The 20,971-nt window shown below is 45.3% G+C and overlaps 1 protein-coding gene across 2 annotated transcripts; it reads right to left on the bottom strand.

Moving 5' to 3' along the window:
• Positions 1-1,100: 1,100 nt before the first annotated feature.
• Positions 1,101-20,714, bottom strand: AGO4 (argonaute RISC component 4). Of its 2 annotated transcripts, XM_063355580.1 has the most exons (19): positions 20,605-20,714; positions 19,952-20,024; positions 13,717-13,882; positions 12,883-13,003; positions 11,513-11,694; positions 10,982-11,118; positions 10,767-10,901; positions 10,504-10,591; positions 9,963-10,110; positions 9,763-9,882; positions 9,407-9,535; positions 9,108-9,241; positions 8,149-8,333; positions 7,686-7,845; positions 6,669-6,984; positions 6,285-6,419; positions 5,391-5,492; positions 4,969-5,168; positions 1,101-4,858 (listed from the first exon to the last, which is right to left on the bottom strand). In XM_063355580.1, exons 4-19 carry the CDS (start codon positions 12,985-12,987, stop codon positions 4,750-4,752), a joined length of 2,385 nt encoding a protein of 794 aa, XP_063211650.1. In that variant the 5' UTR covers positions 12,988-13,003; positions 13,717-13,882; positions 19,952-20,024; positions 20,605-20,714; the 3' UTR covers positions 1,101-4,749. The 2 variants fall into 2 exon arrangements, with proteins under 2 accessions (XP_063211650.1, XP_063211649.1); XM_063355579.1 differs by lacking the exons at positions 19,952-20,024; positions 20,605-20,714 and adding an exon at positions 16,963-17,377.
• Between the last annotated feature and the right edge of the window lie 257 nt (positions 20,715-20,971).

Below are 20,971 nucleotides of genomic sequence, written 5' to 3'. Positions count from 1 at the left end.
TTTTCGACCCATTTTGTGGTGCCAGGCCCAGGAGGAGGCGGCGGGGGAACCACTTCTGGCGTTGGCGCTTTCGCTTTATTCCTCAGGTGCTCAGGGCCCCGCGGGTCAGGACCCCCCTGTGGTCCCGCTCCAACGAAACTGGGCAGAACACCCCATTTCCACCGTATTTGTTAGACTGACGAGTGAAAATACTGACCCGGTGGTGTGACTTTGGTAATGAAGTCAGAAACCTCAGAAGCATTGCTTCAAGAGAACGCCAGGTGGGAGCAGGTTTGTAATCCCAGTCTGAATTGTGTCAGGTAATGGACGAAAGCCACAGAAATTCCAATTATTGAAGCGTTTTCACACCTCGCTGCAGCACATGGGGATGTCCCTGCACAGGGGCCGCTGTGGAGGCCTCGGGCAGCTCCGGCCCCGCATCCCTGGGCTCCATCCGGGCTGTTTTCACACTGTTTTAGGAAGGCGCTGGGATAAAGTTCCACACCGCTTCTGGGTTTAGCCCGAGGCAGAACAATCCCAGTTCCCAAACCTGCAGGATCTCTACTGCAAAAAGAATTAAAGCCCAGAGCAGGGGTCTGCTGAAGACGCAGGTTATTTTAAACCATCACATATCCCAATTTCATTTAGTGCTGTCAGGTTTTGGCTTTGTCCAAAAGCTTTTTCTGCCCTTTCTGTAGTATTTTTAGTGAAGTACAGTTAGTTGTCTGAGGAAAGAAACCGTCACCTGAAATAAGAGAAGCAAAGACCTCCTCCATTTATTAATTTGTGACTCTCTACTATAGAACCACTTCTCGAGGTAGATACAGAGTAGCTGACACCATATTTTCTTTAGACATTGCTACATAATTTCTGAGAAGGTTAAAAAAACCCACCTGTTCTGAATATCTCCCCCATGGTGGGCACAGGCTCCGGCCACGGGCAGTGTAAGGCCTCCTTTCAGTGTCACTACGGATGTTACCCGCATATATTTCCATCAATTTCTAAATCCTACCAGGTCAGAAATAAGTATGTTGTGGCAATGAGTTCCACAGGTTACACATTGTGTACAAGTTTTAATTAGAAGTTAAATTATTTAAGACATTTGTTTACAGGCAACAGTAGCGGTTGCTCACTCTGTACATTGCATTTATTAGACATCAACAAGGAAAAACAGAACATTTGGCACAAGAATGCCAGTATTTTTTTTTTATTATTATTATTTTTGGACACATGAACACAAAATATCCCTGCAGGCTAAAAAAAAAAAAAATACATTGCAAGTTGTACACGACCAGCATCTTATCGCAACATGGGGCTGCTAACCCACCCATAACAGTTTAGAAAGAGTACCTCGTATTGCTATAGACATACATCCAGTCCAAAGTTAATAAAATACAGTTTTAAACATTACAAGTCTAACAATAGAGAAACAAAAATTACATCATAAGTCAAAATGAACAAATGCAAACATTTTACACTGAAGTTTCAGCCTCTAGACATAGAAATATGAAAATGTCAATAGCAAGGTATAAGAAAATCTGTAAGTGATATTACAAGATCTTTCCTCCAGTGCACAAGGAAAAAACCTTGTAGTCGAGACAGTATTGATACAATGCCCTCCGAACCCTGCCTTCCAAAAATGAAAGCAGAGTTACTCCCTTGCTATTGAGCAAGAAAAATCCTACAGCACATCCACGAAGGTAGTTCGGGGGTAGGTTTTGTCAAACACTGGATCTGAACAGGGGCGCCCTTCCCCAGGGCTGGGCGAAGCTGCGGTTGGGCAGCTCCGAGGCGGGTGTGGGGATGAGACGCACCACGGGAAGGGGCTTGTTTGCCTGGACACGGCCACCGCTTGCGCCCTTTGGATGCAGCTACAGGCACGACACAGAACTGTGGTGCTCACAACAAGAACACGTAAGCCAGGCTGTTCAAATGGTCGAGACAGGCTAACTACTGATTGCCAGAGCTTGTTCAGAATTCAGCTGTTCACAAAGCAAGCAGAACTGGGTTGAAAATGTGATTTCTGCCTTTTTTTTTTTTTTTTTTTTTAAATGTCAACCACCCCCTTCCCCAACTCTTTAAACTTTGCTACATTTAAAATCTTTCACACCACATAGCTAAACAGTGGCCAACAGGCTTTATTTATAAAAAAACCAAAAAACAACCCAAAACCAAAAACAAACCCAAAACACCCTAAGAACTACATCTACAGAATGCACATCTTCCCATTGATTGACACATGCATAACGATTCGGTCAGTCCCAAGGGGTTCATCCGGACCCTCCAGCCCGACCTCGGGGCTGGGATCAGACCCGGAGAGGACAGCGCTGCCCAGACCCTGACCTCTCCCGGCGCTGAGCCTCAGCGCTCCCCTCCCGAAGCTGCAGCACTGCACTGTCACCGGCGTTTTAGCCGGAGATGGAGTCGCAGATCTCACCCTGCGTCCCGGGGCCAGCCGAGGTCTCACTCTGCACAGTCTGAGGTTAAATACTCCGTCCGGTCACAGGCAAACAAAGGAGAGGCTCTCGCTTCACTCAATCTGAACTAGGAGTGCTTGGCACTGAACAACTAACTAACTGGTGATAAAATTAAGTATTTCTTATGCACCCTTGATTAAACCAGTCACATTCTTGGCTAGTGCACAAACTCAAAATAGTGATCTTTGATCCTATAACCTAAAAAAGGGTGCTCAGTCTTTTTTCAAGGTGCCAAAGTTCTCCATGTGTGTTGGGTCAGTCAGAGTTCATTCTAAAAAGGGGATTTTTGTATTCTCCCTGAACGAGTACTGAGAAAAGCAGCCATCTAGCTGAAGCAGCGGTCAGTCTCCCACCCACATGTCCTGATTTTATTACACAAGTGAGGTATTCTTTAAAAAAAATTCAAAAAAAAACTAAAAAGAACTTTTTTTTTTCAATCCGAACCTGTCCACAGTACGTGCCAGGAGCAGAGTTCACTTCAGTCTCATTTTCAACAGAAAAAAAAGTTTAAACTTAATTTAATGAGACATACTACTTGAAAGAAGGTTATAAAACTGTTTGAAGACTTAGTTCAGTGTACTCTGGTACAACCGAAAAAAACCAGCATTTAGAAATGTAAACTTTAATGTATTTACAAGCTTAAAGACTGAAGGAAACAGCATCTCCTATTGCTGAAATTTTGAGGGGGCTGGTTCCTAAGCTTTGGAACAGCAGACAACTTAGCAGCAAACCCCACCCGAGCATCAGAGACCACAGTGCAATTCTTGGACTTCGCAAAGTTCTGTTATCAAAGTAGTGCTGTTGGCTCTACTCAGTTTAGGAATAAGCTTTTCATCTGCGCTAACTCATGCTAACACCAGGAGGAACCTAGTCTTAACCTACCCTGTTCCTGGATTCCAAGAGCATTCAGTGAAACCAAGCCCCTCTTCTTTATCACACACTGCAGTTGAAAAAAGCCAAGCAGATTAAAAAACCTTAATTTCTAGGCTGGGACAGAATCAGATTATGAGACTTAGATTGGTTAAACATGCTGTTGGATGCAGTTGTGTGCGCAACCCAGATTCCCAGGGAAAAAAAGGTTAAAATGCTGGTACAAGTCCTTAGGTTGCCTGTCACACAGTCCATTTAGACTGTACAGGTTGGCAAGCCTTTCCTACACGTAACACCCAGTTTCCAAGCTTATAAAAAATGTTGTAGACAGGACACCAACAGTGAATATAAAACAGTTAAAAATAATTCTTAAAAAAAGCATGGAAGTGCGTCTTTTCTAATTAGTTTCAGAAACTGCCAAATTGTGTGTTCAGAAAACGACACGAGAATGTTGGTTAAACTCATGCACAATCCTCAGCTAGAAAATTACACTGTTAGGGGGGGCTTAAAAAACAAATATTTATTGCCAAAGTTAAACCTTCTATGAGAAAAAAGTTTTAAAATCACTTAGATTTATCAAACCACACAGCAGCATAAAGTGGGCACTTTTGTAAAAGTCTGCAAAATACCTAAAAGCTAATTTTTTTTTGTTTTTATAATTTTTAGAGGGGGGAAATGATGGTTCAGTACTTGTTACGATACCATGGCAGTATTATTTGTAACCATTATAATTAAAATCTACTGACAGGCATCACTATCTGGTTATATTACACATTCACAGAACAAGAACCACCTATTTGAACTCGCAGTATAGTGCAATTGCTTTGCAGCCGAAGTCTGCAGAGATTAAAAAGATAATCAGTAAAACTGACAAAAAACTGCAATACCTGTGAAAGTTATGTTTGTTAAAAGGCATTTACAGTAGTGAAGTCTAAAATCTCCATTAAAAAATCTATGGCCCCACACAATAGAACAATTACATTTAACTGGAGTAAAACATTTTGCCATAATATGCATACTCACTAAGCAGCGCATGGAGACAGGGAATCAGTCGTCATGATAAACTAATGGGATGAGGAGATAACTTAAAAACGATAGCTAGCAAAATATTCAATAGAAACCTTTCGTGCCAAGTCCTTTAAAAATTTTAGGATGATCGGCCTTTTGCGCTTTGAGGTAAAAATTCAGTCCAATGCATCAGAAAAGACAGTCTATGAATTTCTATTACATAAAATAATGAAACAAATGGCTCAATTGTGTTGGTGCATCAGACGTTGCTGTGAAGTACAGATTCAGTGCGACTGTTCAGAGCTGCTGGTAGTGGGCAGGCTGGAGGCAGCTGGGCCCGAGCTATAGCAGTCGGCATTCCAAACACTTCAGGACTGCATGGGTTGTTGGTTTTGCCTCATCTGCCCAGATGCTCTCAAGCAAAATACATGGTATGCTGAGTATCGTGGTGGATCTGCACTGCCTTTGCCAGAGCCTGCGGATCACGGCCGTTGCTCTGTCCTGACACGTGGCTGCCTTCGGCACTGCAAGAACGCAGACACACACACACACAGAACCATGAACAACTGCGCCAAGCAGCGTATAATTCAGGTCCGTTATCCGGCTACAGAGATGACGAGGTGCAGTTCCTTACCTGTCGTGATCCTTGTCCACAAGATGGTACCTGGCCCTAAACGCGACCAGCCTGGCATAGTATGCAGGAGCTGGAATAGAGACCGATCGCGTACACCGGACATACGTGTGACACAGCTGGTACGTCAACAGCTGGAGTTCGTCTGCAGTAAAACAGTTGTCATCCCACAAGACCTGGTAGTGGGAGGGCCGGCTGGTTCCCTGGGGAGAACAGACGAGCAGTCAGCTGGAGAGCATCAACTAAGACAGAGGTGGTACCGGCAGGTTGTGCCTCCCACCAGTGCACTGAAGAGTAAGTGCCCAACGGCACCGAACTGATGTGACTGTAAGTCTGCCAAGCTGTAAACAGAAGCAACGGGACTCATCAGGACAACCACAAGGATTTAGTGCCACAGCCTGGGCACAGCAGAGCTGAAATGTTACCTGAATTCCCGCATGGCTACAGAGGTAAAAGTCAAATTCAGAAGGATGCGTGATCGTGCTGTCCACAGTCGTGCCTGCTGGTACGTTGCCGCTCTTACCCACCTATTGAGGAAAGTTTATTATTAGCCCATGGGTTTTTTTTGGAAGTGACCCAAAAATACCTCCTAAGGTAGGCTCCACTCAAAGCTGAGAATTTACTGCTCAAGAAGGTGGAAAAATATCAAGGTCATTTACATAGGAGGAATGAAAATGTTCTCTGTGAGTCCATTTTTAGAAACTTCACCAAATCCAATTGCTGTGTCATCAGAGAAAAATAAAATACTTGCCAGTACCATTAAAATTGCAGAGTGGGATAAAGCCTACACAAGTAATTCAGGATCTGAAAATGCAGGCTTTCTGTAATAAATTTATTTCATACCCTTGTATGCACTCACACCCCAGAGATCTGTATTTTTTCAGCAAATCCGAGATCAAGAACTTTCCTAAAGAAGGTTCTTTAGTCGGCTTGTGGATTTGTGCCATAGGCAACTCTTCCAGATGCATGTGGAGACAGAACAGGCAACAAGCTGAACAGCCAGTTCAGTTTATAGTCAGGAATCCCAGACTATAAAAACCCAGGCTACAGCTCCAGATACACAAATACAGGGATATAGAGTACGCCCACTCCAAAAGGGGCTCGGAACAAGCTGTTCCATCTGACCGCTTGATCTAGAGCAATAAAAAAGGGGAGGAACTGGTTATTTTGGTAGAGAAAGCATGTTACTGCACAGAACTGCTACTGCTCGTGCAGGTTAATTCCGTTTTAGTGGGCGAGATGGATTCCACCCCACTTAACCAAACAATCTTACTTTCCTGTTGCCATCACCTCCTTCTTACGGAGTCAACATTACTTGCCCTTTCAGTTTTGTCAGCACAGAATAGTCTGGTGTGATGCCTTTTCTGCACAACAATGTAGGTTATTCCTGGTCTATAATCTTCTTCCAAACTAATACAGGCCTTCCGGATTGCTATCAGTTCAGGCCAAGCTACCTAGAAGTAGAAGATTTCACTATTAGGTGCTGAATTCACTACATATAATATTACTTTCATTTTTTTCCCCTGTACAAATGCCACTTCATGAGGAACACAATCAGACAGGATAACTGTACATTGTGCTTGCCCAGGAAAACTCAATGAAACTGTTAGTTGTCCCCTTAGCAAATGCAATCCACTTAAATATATATATATTTTTCAAGGCCAATCCCTTTTCACAAGCAACAAGAAATCATTAGACAATACCTGCTTCATCTGCCCTTCTGATACTCCCCCTCTGTAGTAAATGATCCTTGTGGGCTTGAAACGAGTGGATTTGTAAAACTGGATCAATAATTCTCGCACCATGTTAGTCAGGTCCTGGATCACCTCCTGACTGTAGAGCAGCTCCTGGGAGGTCTCTTGGCGGGAGGTCTGGACGCGCACCGTTGCGCAGTACCGGCTCGGGTGCCCATCCATGCTGCCCACCACGGCAGCGATGGACGGCTTCTTCCCATCCCCAGCAGGAGGGTGAGTGACATCTGCTCCCAAAAAGATCACTGGCTGCTGGAACACTGAGGGCCTGTTTAATATGATTAAGATTTATTAAGTAATAAATATTAACAACAGTAATACAAAGAAGGGGGGTGAGGAAGGACAAAAAAATTACAACCAAGGAAGGTATATCCAAAACCATTCAACAGAACTAAAACCCACCAGAATCTTTAAGGACAAAGTTTCTCTGCCTCAAACTCTTGCAGTCCAGAGAGAACAGAAAGTGAAAAGGAAAGGACTGAAGTCAGATAAAGTTATGAGCATTTATCACAAGTCACTCTTCCTTACTCCTTTTCTTTCAATTTGGACTGAAATACAGTATGCTTGTGGCAAGAGGAAGAGTGAACCCAAAGGACGCGTTCCTGCGCAACCTGCTCTAAGGTGACCCTGCTCTGGCAGGGGGGTTGGACTAGATGATCTCCAGAGGTCCCTTCCAACCCTATGATTCTATGATTTCATGAAAGGCAGGAAAAAGAGATATGGGGGGAAAAAAAAAAGCCTTTGAGAGCTTGTTTTCACATGCACTACTGGATGGCTCTAACACTAGAGATGAGCCTCGGCACAGGGCTTACACTAGGCAGAGTCTGAATGTGTAAGTATCCTTCTCTGTCCACTTCAGACTGGGAGTGTTTCTAAAGCACGTAGTGTATCATTTTAGCAGACAAAACCAAATGACACTGTCTTGCTTGACAATCCAGACTTCAAGGAAAGCTTTAGATTTAATCTCACCTTTGATGCGGTACAAGCACATTGTTGATTCCTCCAAGCTTTGCATTTATCTTCAGACACAGGTTGGACAGCGTTTGTGGTGAGGTTTTTACCACATTCTTTACCTGAACGCACTGAGTGGCCATTCCTAGGAGAGTGTCACCAACCCGCTTCACTTCAGCTGTGACAGAAAAAGAAGTTAGTGGTTCCAATGACCTAAACGGTCAGTAGTTCCATCTGCTTTCTCTTCCCCCCGCCCTCAAAATGTTATCATAATTCATATCCTTAAAAGTTCACCAACAAAGGTTCAGTGCACTCTTTGGTAATATACAAGTACTCCAATCAGGTCTGGCAAACCCATTTTCATAAACACCTTTTAAATGGAACATATTGCCTGCTCTGCCTGCTTCCTACCATGGGAGTGCACAGTAAGATGCCCACTTGCCACACAACTAACTAACACTTGACAGCCTCCTCTCCATACCGTACACGGGCGTCTTTCCGGGTAGAATCACCACAATCAGCTGCAGACCAACGTAAGTCAGTTTTAAGTGTTTAAACATGGGCTCCACGCTGTCTGCGCCCTGGGCGTACTTGCAGAAGCAGGGCTGGCCTTGGATGGGCATCCCTGCATCCTTTGAGATCTTGCGCAGCTGGTCAGTAAAACTCCTGTAAATGAAATATAAATGGATTTGTCCTGGCTTTTTCATTATGTTTCACTTTGCTATTAATTTAATCAACAAGATACAAGCTATTTCCGCTATTTCACAGCGCTTCCAATTTGACACTACAGTAATGATTTTTTAACAATTCTATCACTCTAAGAAACTCACTAAGAGGATTCTAATCCTGTCTGAGGAGGTTTCATAAGCCTCTGTTTCTGCAATCTTAGAAGTCTTGGGGAAACAAACATACATTCGAGTTGAACACTGAGGCAGATTCCCAAACTAACGCTGATGCTCTGGTAGATTTTTACTCCTCCATCAAACTTATCTGAGCATTATTGCAGCTATGATTTTTGCCAAACATTTCAGTGGTTCACACCACCTCTATCTTTAGGATTCTGTAGAGTAATTTGAAGGACAGGGGAAAAAACGCGGGGTGTGTTGCCTGGGAGGCAGAAAAGTTTAAGAAAAAAAATAGTTCCTGTTTTAGAATGAACAATTTGTAAAAACAACAGAATACAAGCAGAATGCAGTCTCCAGAGCAGGAAACGCAGCCTCAGTGGTAAGGGAATTAATGCCTTCCTAGCTGGCCAATTAGGTTATGAACTTTGTCATAGTCTCCTCCCAAATTGTAAATATTTAAGGCACTGCAGAACGGTCATTTCCTCTTTTTACTGTTTGATGCATTAAAATCAACTTATACTGCATAACGCCTTTCAGAAATAGGAGGAAAATAAACCTTGAAATAAGTTTCCTGAATAAAGAGGAAAATACTTACTTTAGTAAGTCTTCCCTGCATTGTTTTTGAGGAGCAAAACAGGCAACAGCCCAAACTTTAATCTCAATGCCAGCATAGAACTGTTTCCCTCTCATGTCCCACACACCTTGGTTTGGTGTGGCCACAGTCTTGTTCTAGATAAAAATCCAAAGGCAAATTAAAAATAAAATGCTGCTTTGTTTTGACTATAGCCGAACACAGCGCTCATACAAAGGAAGCCTTATGAGAAGATATAGAGAACACTTAATGAATTTAAATAACCTCAGGACAAGGTATTGTACAAGACATGGAAAACTCACCCTGCCTCCATATTGCAGCATTGGTGCTGGCAGAACTCTGCCTGTCAACTCCGTCATCTCGTTATGGACAACAATTCCAAACTCCTTCAGATATGGATCAGGTCCACCAACCATACTGTTACTTTTCACCTGGTGACAAGGAAAGTATTTATGTAACTAGACCGAATGCTTCAGGTGGCTCTGTCCTCTTTGCCATGAACAGGCTTTCTATTTCAAAGGATTTGTTTTAAAGAAGTCAGATTTTTTAACTTCTGCAGTTCTTGGTCATTCTGTTTATCATTACATATGCTACAATGCTTCTGGAAGAGCCGTAAGAAGTGACAAATGCCAACTGTTTAGCTGGAAAAAACACTTACTAGTCTGCTGATTTCTTCCTGTCGATCCGGTGCAGATCTTGCAGTTGCTTTTATCATCGTCGAGGTCTGATTGTCCGTGAGCTTCTTGATACATCTCTGGCCTGCCACGATGTTACACACCTGCACAGGAACAGTGAGAGGCAGCCTGGTACCGTTCCACAGAGGAGCCACCGCAATGCAAGAGAAAGCAAGATTCTTACCTCAAGCGGTAAGTATGTGTGTTTCTGTTCCTGTCCTACTTGGAGACAGGGAAGGTGAGGATATTTTAGCTGCAGACTGTACTTCTGTTTAAAATACTGAGCTACTGTACACTCCATAGCCTGCCCATTTTCCAGCTGCAGAGGAAACCTATAAAGGACATTTGTTCTGGTTAGACTTTTCAAGATTTCTTTTTTTTAAGGAAAAAAATGGTATGGAAAAACATTTATTTTCCTTAGCTACTGTATCTCTTCTTTATGAAAAGATTTTATATACTGAATTTTTCATAGCTATTTTAAAAATTATAGCCTTTGATAACTGTATTTAAGAAGTCAGGATATAGCTTCAATTTTCCTCTGTTGAAGGAAATAAAGCAGTGGTCTAAACCCACACTATTCCTCTACTCCACTAAGACTAAACATGCTTGTAAAGCGACACAGCTGCTTCACCTCCAGAACCAACTATTCTTGCATAAACAATGTACCTAGTATATCTAATAGGTTCAGGATTTTAAAAATGGTCAGAAAGTGCTTGTATACATACGTCTGATGACTGGCTGGTCGCCGAGTAACGTTGCAAACTCGATATTTTCTCTTCATCTGGCCACAATGGGTAACCTCTACTTTTAGACCTGAAAACCCAACACAAAAGTCATCTAAATGAATTGAGGCATAGGTGTCACCGTTGAGAAAAATGAGGGCAAAAAGGAACACACCAGCTTCCCAATGCCTTGCAAATTTTCATTACAACGTAATGCGAGCCTGTTTCCAGTATTTTGTTGCAGCAGCTTTAGAACAAGCCTTTACCTCTGATTTCTTTGGTAAATTTGACACGCTGGGAGTCCGTAAGAGGCTTGGTTTGCTCGTTGATGTTCTGAATGTCCAAGACCTCGCACATGAACTCAATGATAGGCTGGGCACGATAGAAAGCAGTTGCTGACACTAAGATAAAAAAAAGAGGACATTTAATTTAGAAGCAGCAAGAACTCCGTTACATTAGCGAGACAGAATTTCCCACATACCATCAATGTTGAGCATCATGTTCCACATGGCAGGCCTGACCGACTGGTGGAAACCGAACCAGACCTCCCTGCCACCTCCCAGGGGGTGGTAATAACCTTCAGGAGGGGAGAAAAAGGAGCGACCCACAGGAGTGTACCTGAAAAAAAAAATCAGAAAATTAACACTTTGATCATTCTTTTCTGATACATCTTGTTCGATTCATGCCTATAGTGTTTAAAATTATGGTAAATTTGTACAGTACGTTAGAACTTATGGCAAGCACACAAAGCCTTTACCGACAGCGCAGCTGGAAAGGCTACGACAAATTCCTGTTAGAAACATGACCAGCAGATACAAGTCCTGAGTTCAGATCAGATTTCCCTATTCTAGTGCAAATTTGTAAGGCAGGCATTGAATTACACAACTGCATCCCTCATCCCTTCTACTGCAGGAACGTGTAAAAGCAGTATAATAGCAGCAAGTAATAACTAATACAAACGTTAGGACAGAGATAAGATTAAGGCAGTCAGGAAGGCACCCAAAGCACTCACCTCATGGAGGGAAGGTGCCGTGTGATTACGTCAAGCGCCTGTACAGAATCTTCAGGTACTTCATTCAAGTGCCCAGCCAGAGCTTCCAGCAGCAACTGAAGGCTGACGACTGACACCCACTGAATGGACACTTTGAATGTCTGGTCCTTCCCCTCTCCTGGAAGTGTCACCTCCATGTCCACCTGACAAGAGTCAGAACAGAATTAAGCACAAGCTTTTGTAATGGATTGCAGACTATCACAACACTAAGCAACCTTATGTTTTTCTCCTAGGTAACCTCTGAATCTGTATTTCTGACGATTAGTTTGTGTAATTCTCTTGAAATATTACAATTGGTTTCCTTAAGATCTTGAAAGCTTGTAATTTATTCATCTGAGAAACTGCAGTGAGGTATCTTTAAGTGTAAATTTTAAGTAGTAATTAGTATGGTGACATCAAAGCTCTGGAGAACTGTGAGGGGTTTTTTTGGTTGGTTTTTTTTTTTTTTATGTCAGACGATTAATAGCAAGATGTCTTGTGAACCAAACATAAGGCAAAACCAACCCTTTGGGTCAAAAAGAAGGCTCACTGGGAAACACATGTCTTAGAGTTCTAGCACAGTACTTGAGATCACTGCAGGGGGATTGGACTGGATGACCCTTAAAGGTTTGTTCCAACCCAAACTATTTAATGATTCTATGATTATTCTCATACACCATCAGCCCCAAGCATAAGTGTGAACTCATTTTATGTGTTCCTCGTGGCACCGTACCAGCAAGAACCAGATCCCCGGGGAGAAGAGCAGACAGGTTAAGTTGTGTATCAGGACCTGTTAACGCAGACTGCGATCCGTTAGAGCCAGGGTGCTGGCAGCACGGCCCAGAACACACAGGGCCAGTGCAGCTGATCTCGTTGTTGCCGGTACTTACGCCACACGTTCTTATGGAACAGGAGGACGTACCTCAACAGCGCAGCCAAACCAAAACAGTATATTTTGTCATCTACAACTACTTTAGCACTTAGCAACCAGAACAAGGGTTAGAACAGAGAAAAAGGAAGTTTCCATCAGGGTGAAAAAAAAATAAAAAGTCTACTTTTGTTAATAGTGAAATACTTTTCCCCTACAGCTGAAAGAGCGCAACATACTAATTCACACTATCACTGACAAATTCTCCAACTAAAGAGCCGGGAATCAGAAATCCAAAGAAGACAAAGTTCAAAAGAACACCAATAAATTCCTAGAGATCCCTGACTGGCACTGCCTGTCACTTCCAAGACTATACTAATATGGGTGACGGCAGTTTGGGTTTATGTCAATAAAAGAATACTTTTCAAACAACACTGTAACAGTTTTCCCACAAAAACTTAAAATTGCTTATAGTAACACTTACTCTATCCCGGCCAATAGGTAACGGGTGTGCAGTATACATGTTGCGTTTCCCATCGTACCCAGGCTGCCGATCCCCAAATATCTGCATCTTAAAGTGTCTCACCATAGTGTCCACCACCTCTCTACAGAGGAAGTTAGTGAGTTAGGTTGAAGAACACAAAAATCCAACAACAGTCTTGGATAGTTTATATGTTTATGTATTCCTTTTTCCCCATTTTCTTAAATAAGCAAGACAGCAGAAACAGGAATGCACTAGAGTGTACCCAAGTCAACATCAGGAGTTTTAAAAGTCACTTCCAGATTAAGAGAGCGAAGTTTCAGCATACAGGTGTCTACACACGAGGCAGGTACCCGTACTGTCAGCAGAGACACGGGCAGTGGAATCTGGAGAGCTGTTCAAACGCAGGAGCAAACATCTGCCTTGAGGTGGGTGGGGGTGCTCTGTGGATTGATTCTACTGGCAAAGCATCCATGTGTGGACCCTAAAACATTAGCATCAATCCACAAGCTGAATTCCCTCCCCTCAGCTGCTAACACATGCTTGTGTAATAGAGTGTGGAACAATTATCAGGGACATTCACTTGTAGACCGGAAAATAAAACCAACTGTAGTTCAATGCTTAGTACATTTCCTAGAGCCTTCCAGATTACAGGTCAATTGCAAAACACCTTAATAAAAATAAGGAGAATATTATATTACAGTTCATTGAAAAGCAAGTGCTAACCACGGTACAAACAGAAACTGGCCTTCAGCAGATGAAGAATTTCCAGGTTGTACAGTTTTCTTCAATTGAGACATAGACACTGTTTAATTTTTTTTATTAAACAACTCATACCTGTTCACTCTTCGGGGGCGTTTTTCTGGTTTGATATCTACATCATAGTGATAAACATCAATCTTGGGGATCTGAACCTGAAAGTGATTGGCCAGGAGGCGGATGGGTTTCCCAACAGTTCCCAGGCCTGGCCGACGGGGCGGCTGGAAAAGGCTTGCTGGGGGCCCTAGGGAAGTCAAATAAATATGCATGAGATGTAATTGATCATTCAGTGCAGTATCATTTCAGGTGTACTTTAGCTGAAACATCTTTCTGACAGGGCAGAAAGAAATCTTAAGTAGCTTTCTGAGGTTGCAAATGGAGGTGTTCCAAGTGGCTCGCAGCCTCCCAGCTGCTCAGAACTTCCAGGTAAAAAATGTGTTCCCTAAAGCATATATAGGTTAGTGCCATAATTCATCCTCAAAATTTTAGTGACATTTATTCATGACTGTGGTTATGAACTTGACATAGTCCCGAGATGGAATGCAACCATTTACATATTAAGCATTTTTATATAACATAAAGATAAATATATTCCTGCCACCATTTCTAGAACTAGCCAATAGCCACACAAGACACATTTTTTTTATTTCCCCCCCCCCCCCCATAGACTTAAAGTCCAGATGTTAATGATCGTCACTCCTTGCATACTTAGGACATACGTCCCTAATTTTTATCTGAAAATTGATATTATCTGGAAATGGGTAAGGGATATTTTTATTCTAAACTAAATTAAAAGCATATTTCTACATTGGATCTAAGCTAAAACAGTTTTGTCATTTCCTTTACATCACAAACAGATCGCTTTTGTTAATAGTGAAATACTTTTCCCCTACAGCAAATTTCAGCCAATTTAAAATTCCAACACAAAGAAAGGAGTGAGGAAAGGTTTAGGCTTTCTTCTAAAAAGAAGAGTAAGGGAGAAAGCATAAAGTCAGGTATAGACTCCTAACAGATGTGGGGAAGATAATTTATTTGGACAAAAGTAAGGACTTCAGGAACAGTTCTAGAAAGGAAATTACTAGAGGCATGAAAAAGTACTCACATGCAAGCTAGTTACTAGTTAAGTCTTTAGTTAACTTCCTCAACGTGTTAAAATCTGAGATACCATGTTAACAAGATTAAACAGACCTTTTTTTTTTTAAAATCTGTCACTGCCTCAATTGACACTGCACACAAAGCAAACTGAATTAGTATATTTTCATGGATTTTGTCTGTATTTGCCAATGCTTAGTGCAATCAAAGCTTCTTCCCTCTGCTGTAGAGAGCAAAGGAGAGGGGAAAATAAATATTACAATACAAGAATGCAATAGTAAACCAATCATAAAACTTAGAGGAAATTTAGTATCATAAAACTGTGTCAACCTGCCAGTATCCATTTAAGTCAAAGACTCACAGTTTATACCAGGAGAGAAAAGAGGCAGATCAGCTGTGGGAGGATGAAACTCCTATTTGGGTACACTTCAGGGTGCAGCAATAAACTTTAACACAATCCTAAACTAAGCCAAGGAGCCTTCTACACTGGGTTTGTAAGCCATCCAATGGCTACTACATTACCAATTAAAATTACCGGTCTGAGGACAGTAACCTTGAAGTATTTTTAGGCAGAAGTAACACTTAGAGCATGCGAGCAGCCCTAGCCCACTCAACACGTCAGCTCCCGAAGCTGCAGCAGCGGGGTGGCTGCCGGGCCACAGACGTCCCACGCCACACATTGCTGGCTCCGCACCCCCTGACTAATTGCCACCCGTCAGGAGGAGCTCGCAGAGCAATAGCGAAACCAGCTGTGGGGTACAGTTGTTACTTTACAACACTACAGCTGTCTGGGCAAGCATGTATCATCAAGGGCAATCAAAGTTTGCTGTGCTTATTTGGATACTAGAGAGATGATCCATTAATCCCATGCTAATTAGTCTGAAGTAAGTGCAGGCACTGATCTCCTGCAAGAGATTAAATGACAACTATATTTACCTATTTTCCTCTCTTGGTATTGAGAAGTTCTGTAAACAGCATAGCAACGCTGACCTCAGTCGGTTTTGATACAGGGAGATAAAACGTACATCTACTCCTTTCTGAAGTTATTTCTCAAAGGATTCCAGACAACAAGCTCAGAACTGTTCTCCCATTTGAAGCCAGGCCACCCTGCAAGTCACACTGATTTTTATCCAGATTTTTACCTGATCAGCCTGACTAGGGTTACATGCGCTATTACTCTTTTAATTTCTACTCTGTGTCCATTGTGTACTAAGCACCCTCAACCAAGTTACTTCAGACAGGAAGCAGTTTTACAAAACTAAAAGAGGATCTACTTCTACAGTCGCAAGCCAGAGAGGACACGCGACAGCATATACACATAGAGCAGACTCCCCGAGTCGGCCCTCCGCTGGCTTAAAATCTGGATTCTTCTGGAATTGCACCTGTGTGTCAATAAACATTTCCTATCACACCAAAATTAACACTATCAATAGTTTGATCGGGAACTTGATGGGTAAGATGCACAGACTGTTTAGGTCACAAAATACATCTTGCAGACATTTAATACAAGAGTAATCACGGGATAAGACAGAAGCAGGAAAATGCCACATACAAAATACCACCGATATTTAACCCAAGTTTGTTAAAGAAAATAACACCCCTATTTTCAGAAGGCATCACCTTAAACTCTTAGTAATGGCCTCATGTCAAAAACACAACCTGCTACGGTGCAGCTCGCAGGACTGGTGTGCAGGCGGCACAGCACAAGGCACAAGCGGAGTCCCCCCACGATCCCCCCCCGCCCTGTTGCTGTCCCCCCCAGGGCAGAGCCCGGCCGTCCCCGCGGCCCGTTTGCTCCGGGGGGGTCCCTCACACCGCAGCCCCGGCACAAACCCCGGCCGCCCGCCTGGCACGGGCTGTCAGAGCAGACCCGCTCCCAAAGTTCACCGACCGCCTGCTCGGGAAGGGAAAGCGCCCAGCGGTGCCAACGCGCCTCCGAGCCCGCTGGGGTGTCAGCCCGCCGCCGGCGGCCTGCTGCCGGTTCCCCGCCGGGCCCGGCCTGCGGCACGGACCGGCCCGTCCGTCCCAGCCCGCGGCGGCTGCCAGCCCGGCCGCGAACGCCCGAGGCTGGCGGGGGCTGCCCCGCCGGGGCCGGGCCCGCGGCCTCCGTCCCCGCCGCTGACACGGCCCGCCGGGCCCGCAGCCTGACAGGGCCGGCGCTGACCGCCACCCGCCAGGCCGCGGCCGGCCGGGCCCCCGCGCCGCCCCCCCCCGCGCCCCCGCGGCTCTCACCGGGTCCCAGCGCTTCCATGGCGGCGGCCTCGCTGCGGTCCCCCCCGGCCCCGCCGACCGCCCCGGGCGCCGCCGCCGGCCCCGCCGCCGCCGCGTAGCGCTTGATCTCGGGAATATTGGCAGCTGGGGGGGTTCCCGGTGCAGAAACTGGGGGGGTGGGGGCGGCGGCGGGGCGCGGGGAGGAGGAAGAAGAGGAGGAAGAGGAGGAAGGGGGGGATCGCTCCCCGCTTCCCCGAGCGGCGGCGCAAACAATCCCCCCGCTGCGCCGCCGAGCACCGCGCGCGCCCCTGCCGCCAGCACGCGCCGCCTCCCGCCGCGCGCGCCCCCCGGGCGAGGAGGAGGAGGAGGAGGAGGTGGAGGAGGAAGATGAGGCCCCTCCACGCCGCCCGGCGCCGCCGGCTCGCGCACGCGCGCTCGCCCCCTGCCGGCGGGGGCGCGCACGCCGCCCGCACCCTTTCGACGCCGGCGCGGCCCCGCGGCGGCAACAGGTGACGGCTGCGGCGGCGGCTTCACGCGCGCGGCCCCGCCCCGCGCCTGAGGGGTCTCCCCGTGTCCGCGCCCCCGGTGTCGTCCCTCCCGCTTCACCCCCCTCCCCGAACCCGACATCTGTTCACCGGTTTAATAATTAACCGAACCGCGACCAAAACCACTCTGTGACAGCAGCTCTGTGGGTGCTTCCACCCACAGCCACCCCACTCCGGCTCCCACCCGTCCCCCGCTGCACCCCGAAACGGGGAACTTGCCGAGCTTACTTAATTACACCCCGAATAAACCAGCCCTAAAGGGGTTTAAAACACCTGAGGTGTGTAAGTCGTGTGAACCTCTGGGCACTGAGCACCTGAGGGCCGTCTCCAGAGCCATTGTGCAGGCACAAGATGGTGGGCCCAGCGAGGACTAATGGCTGCCTGGCCACTGGCACAGCGATCAATAGCCATCGTGGGAGCTCACTCCAGCGGCAGGGAACCAGCCAGGCCCCACCGTCGCGGGCGTTGGGCTCCGGGGCATCATGGCCACCCTTCGGCCCTCCTGTCAGAGAGCATCCCGCGGGCTGGTCTCGGCCAGCGCTGGCAGGGAGAGGGCTCACAGGCAATACATTTGTCTTTTTAAAAGCCAACATTTCAGGCCAAGTGCCTTTAAATAAGGGGGTTACGGGCTTTTCGCCTTTTTGAGCAGCTTGTGCTATTTCGGTGAGCTGCTTCCTCGCATGCCCCTCGGGTTCTGTTTAGCCAACAATTCTCAGCTGACTCACAAGAAGGTCAGAAGTCAAAACATTTTATAAATAATAAATGCCGAGTCCATTTTATTTGCCTTTTTTAACCTGCAGGGTTGATATTTTCCAAGTTGAAACATCAAAACCCTATTTTAAAATGAAATGAAATCTGAGATTCTCACACCGTCGCCTGACACCAGCTGACACTTCAGGGAAACACCAGTTTTACAAGACCAGTAACAAACCCCCGTGATGTCTGGCAACATCTCCATGCTATTATTCAGCATATCTGTGGATAAAAAAACGTATATGTAGGGCTACGCAAACAGTACTTAAAAAAAAACAAAGATACAATCTCTGCCTCAAGAAATCTGCAATACAAAGGCTTGGTCCTGTAAGATGCTGAGTATGACAACTCAAGCCTATACTTAAAGCGTTATGAATTCAAAAAAGTCAGCAAAGCAATTAACTTGATAAATATTACACGCACATTGAGGCATCCTGACTGCCAAAGCAGTCAGAACCTTTTTTCTGTATGTTAAGCGTCCCTTCCATTAGAAACAGCCACACGGTTCCAGCAGAAAGACCTAATTTGGTGAGGACAAGGCTGAGCTTCAAGATTTGCTTCTAAATATCTCACCTGCTAGAAGGCTAGAAGGTGTGGAAGGGGTATGTTATTTAGTAAAAAAAAAAAGATTCATAAACTAGCTTCTAAAAAATGAACGTTTTAAAATGGCACTTTACCCTGTGCTAAAAAAAAAAAAAAAGTTTGAATTTAGTTTAGAATCTCCTTAATGGCAAAGAGTTTACCCAGAGTTACCGATTCTGCCTTTGTGCGCCAGCTCTGGGTAAGAGACCCTGGGATCAGAAATCACCTGATGTGGCAGGTAGCTCATCTTTTTGCCACCTTTTTCTTGCCCACTGACTCTCAAAACCATTCCAGCATAGCAATAAGGTTACAGCTTTGAGTAAGTACAATAAATGGTTTGCTAGCATTTTTTTTAATCTTTCTGGGGAAAGATCCCCAAATTCCAGGAATTTCTAGTGTAATGCCTTTTTGCATTGCCAGTTACTAGTTAAGAGAGCAGTATCAGGAAGCAAATGTCTACACAGTTAAGCGCTCCTTCAGCAAAGAACACAGCGTTCTGCAAAAAAAGGGCAGACAGTCTTAAATACTAGCTGAATATGTTTTGTTTACATTTGCGCAACAGTCTAAAACCTCCAAGGTTTTATTTATTCACAAAACTGAAAACCTTTTTTAAAAGCAGGCAATTTCATTTGTTACTAAAACTGAGGATTGTTTTTTCTCTTCTTTCTCTGACTCTATCTAGCAGGTTAGAGCCAATCTCTTAATTATATGGATTAATGGTGGTTTTGCAGAGCCAGCATCTGTCCCCCCCATTACTAAATAGTAATTCTTAAATTACTGTAGCTCCTGTAGCAGCTACAGGAAACCAGAGCTGTATTGCGATGTTTGCAGTGGGTTTCGTGGACATTTGCTTTTCTCACTTCCTCCATTCTCAGCCTGGTTGGCTATATGGAACTATTGTAGCAGATTAGTCCATCTGCCCCTTATCCCCCACAAAACTGTGACCAGTATCGAACACTCCAGAACACATACTTCTTTTCTGGACTTGCCTTCAGTGACAGCAGATTACTGCACTTTGATTTGGAAGAAAAAAAAATTACTGTAGCAGTATGTTCTACAAAACAGATCTAACTGTTAAAAAGTGCCAAACATTCGTCACTCTTGCTCAGAACAAGGGCCCTGACACTCACCCCAGCTCGCTGCTCTCCCTCCAGCTGTCAGCAGTTGGAAGTGGGTTGCAAACACCCCTCGAAGTTCCAAGTTCTGGGGAGGGAAAGAAGCAGTGATACACACCTCACAGCCACTTAAACCAGATCAAGCAGTTCTATGTTTTTCCACGAATTCTTACACATCTGGAGAAGCCTCTTGAGCACGAGGGTTGAGCTCAGCCTGCCATCCTTTCCCCTCTTTGGCAGAATTGGGGGCCTATGTACTGCAGGCTTGGTGGTGTTATGTGGTGGCAGTGCTTTATATGGAGCAGATGCAGAAAAAAGAGTTGAGGTGTGAGACTTACAGAATCATAGAATGATTTTGGTTGGAAGGGACCTTTAAAGACCATGTAGTCTGCCATGAGCAGGACATCTTTGACAAGATCAGGTTGCTCAGAGCTCCATACAATCTGACCTGGAACCAACATTTCCAGGGATGGAGCATTAACCACCTCTCTGGGCAACCTGGGCCAGTGTCTCAACACTCATTGTAAAAAATGTCTTCCTTATATCTAGTCTAAATCTTCCCTCTTTTAGTGTAAAACTATTACCCCTTGTCCTATCACAAGAGGCTCCAGAGCTGGATGCAGCACTACAGGGGGGGTCTCACTCTACTCAGGCTCATCTGTACTCACCTGTCCCGATCGCAAGGGGGATGGCTTTTGCACTCGCACTAGCACAAGCCTGCAAGATGCCCGGGAGCAGGTCTGCTGCCTCCAGAAGTGAGGCAGCACCAGACACTGGCGTTCGCTCACACTGGCTCTGGGAGCAGGGCCAGGCTGCCCTCACACCGCAGGCCCCTCGTAGGACAGGGCCCAGCCTGAACTCTGAAGGGCCAGCGTAGCCCAGGGGGCCGGGCCAGGCCCACAGACCCCAAAGGCACCCACGCAGCCTCGTGCCGCACCAGCAGGGATGTTCTCATGCCCAGCTGGCCCCGGGGGCACGACCGGAGTCAGGCCGAGCCCCCGGGGGCACCGCCGGGTCCGCCGCCACCGCGGCCGC

This window comes from Chroicocephalus ridibundus, chromosome 19 (genome assembly GCF_963924245.1).
Source record: "Chroicocephalus ridibundus chromosome 19, bChrRid1.1, whole genome shotgun sequence".
Lineage (NCBI taxonomy): Eukaryota > Metazoa > Chordata > Aves > Charadriiformes > Laridae > Chroicocephalus > Chroicocephalus ridibundus.
This window is presented reverse-complemented; position numbering and strand designations above follow the sequence as displayed.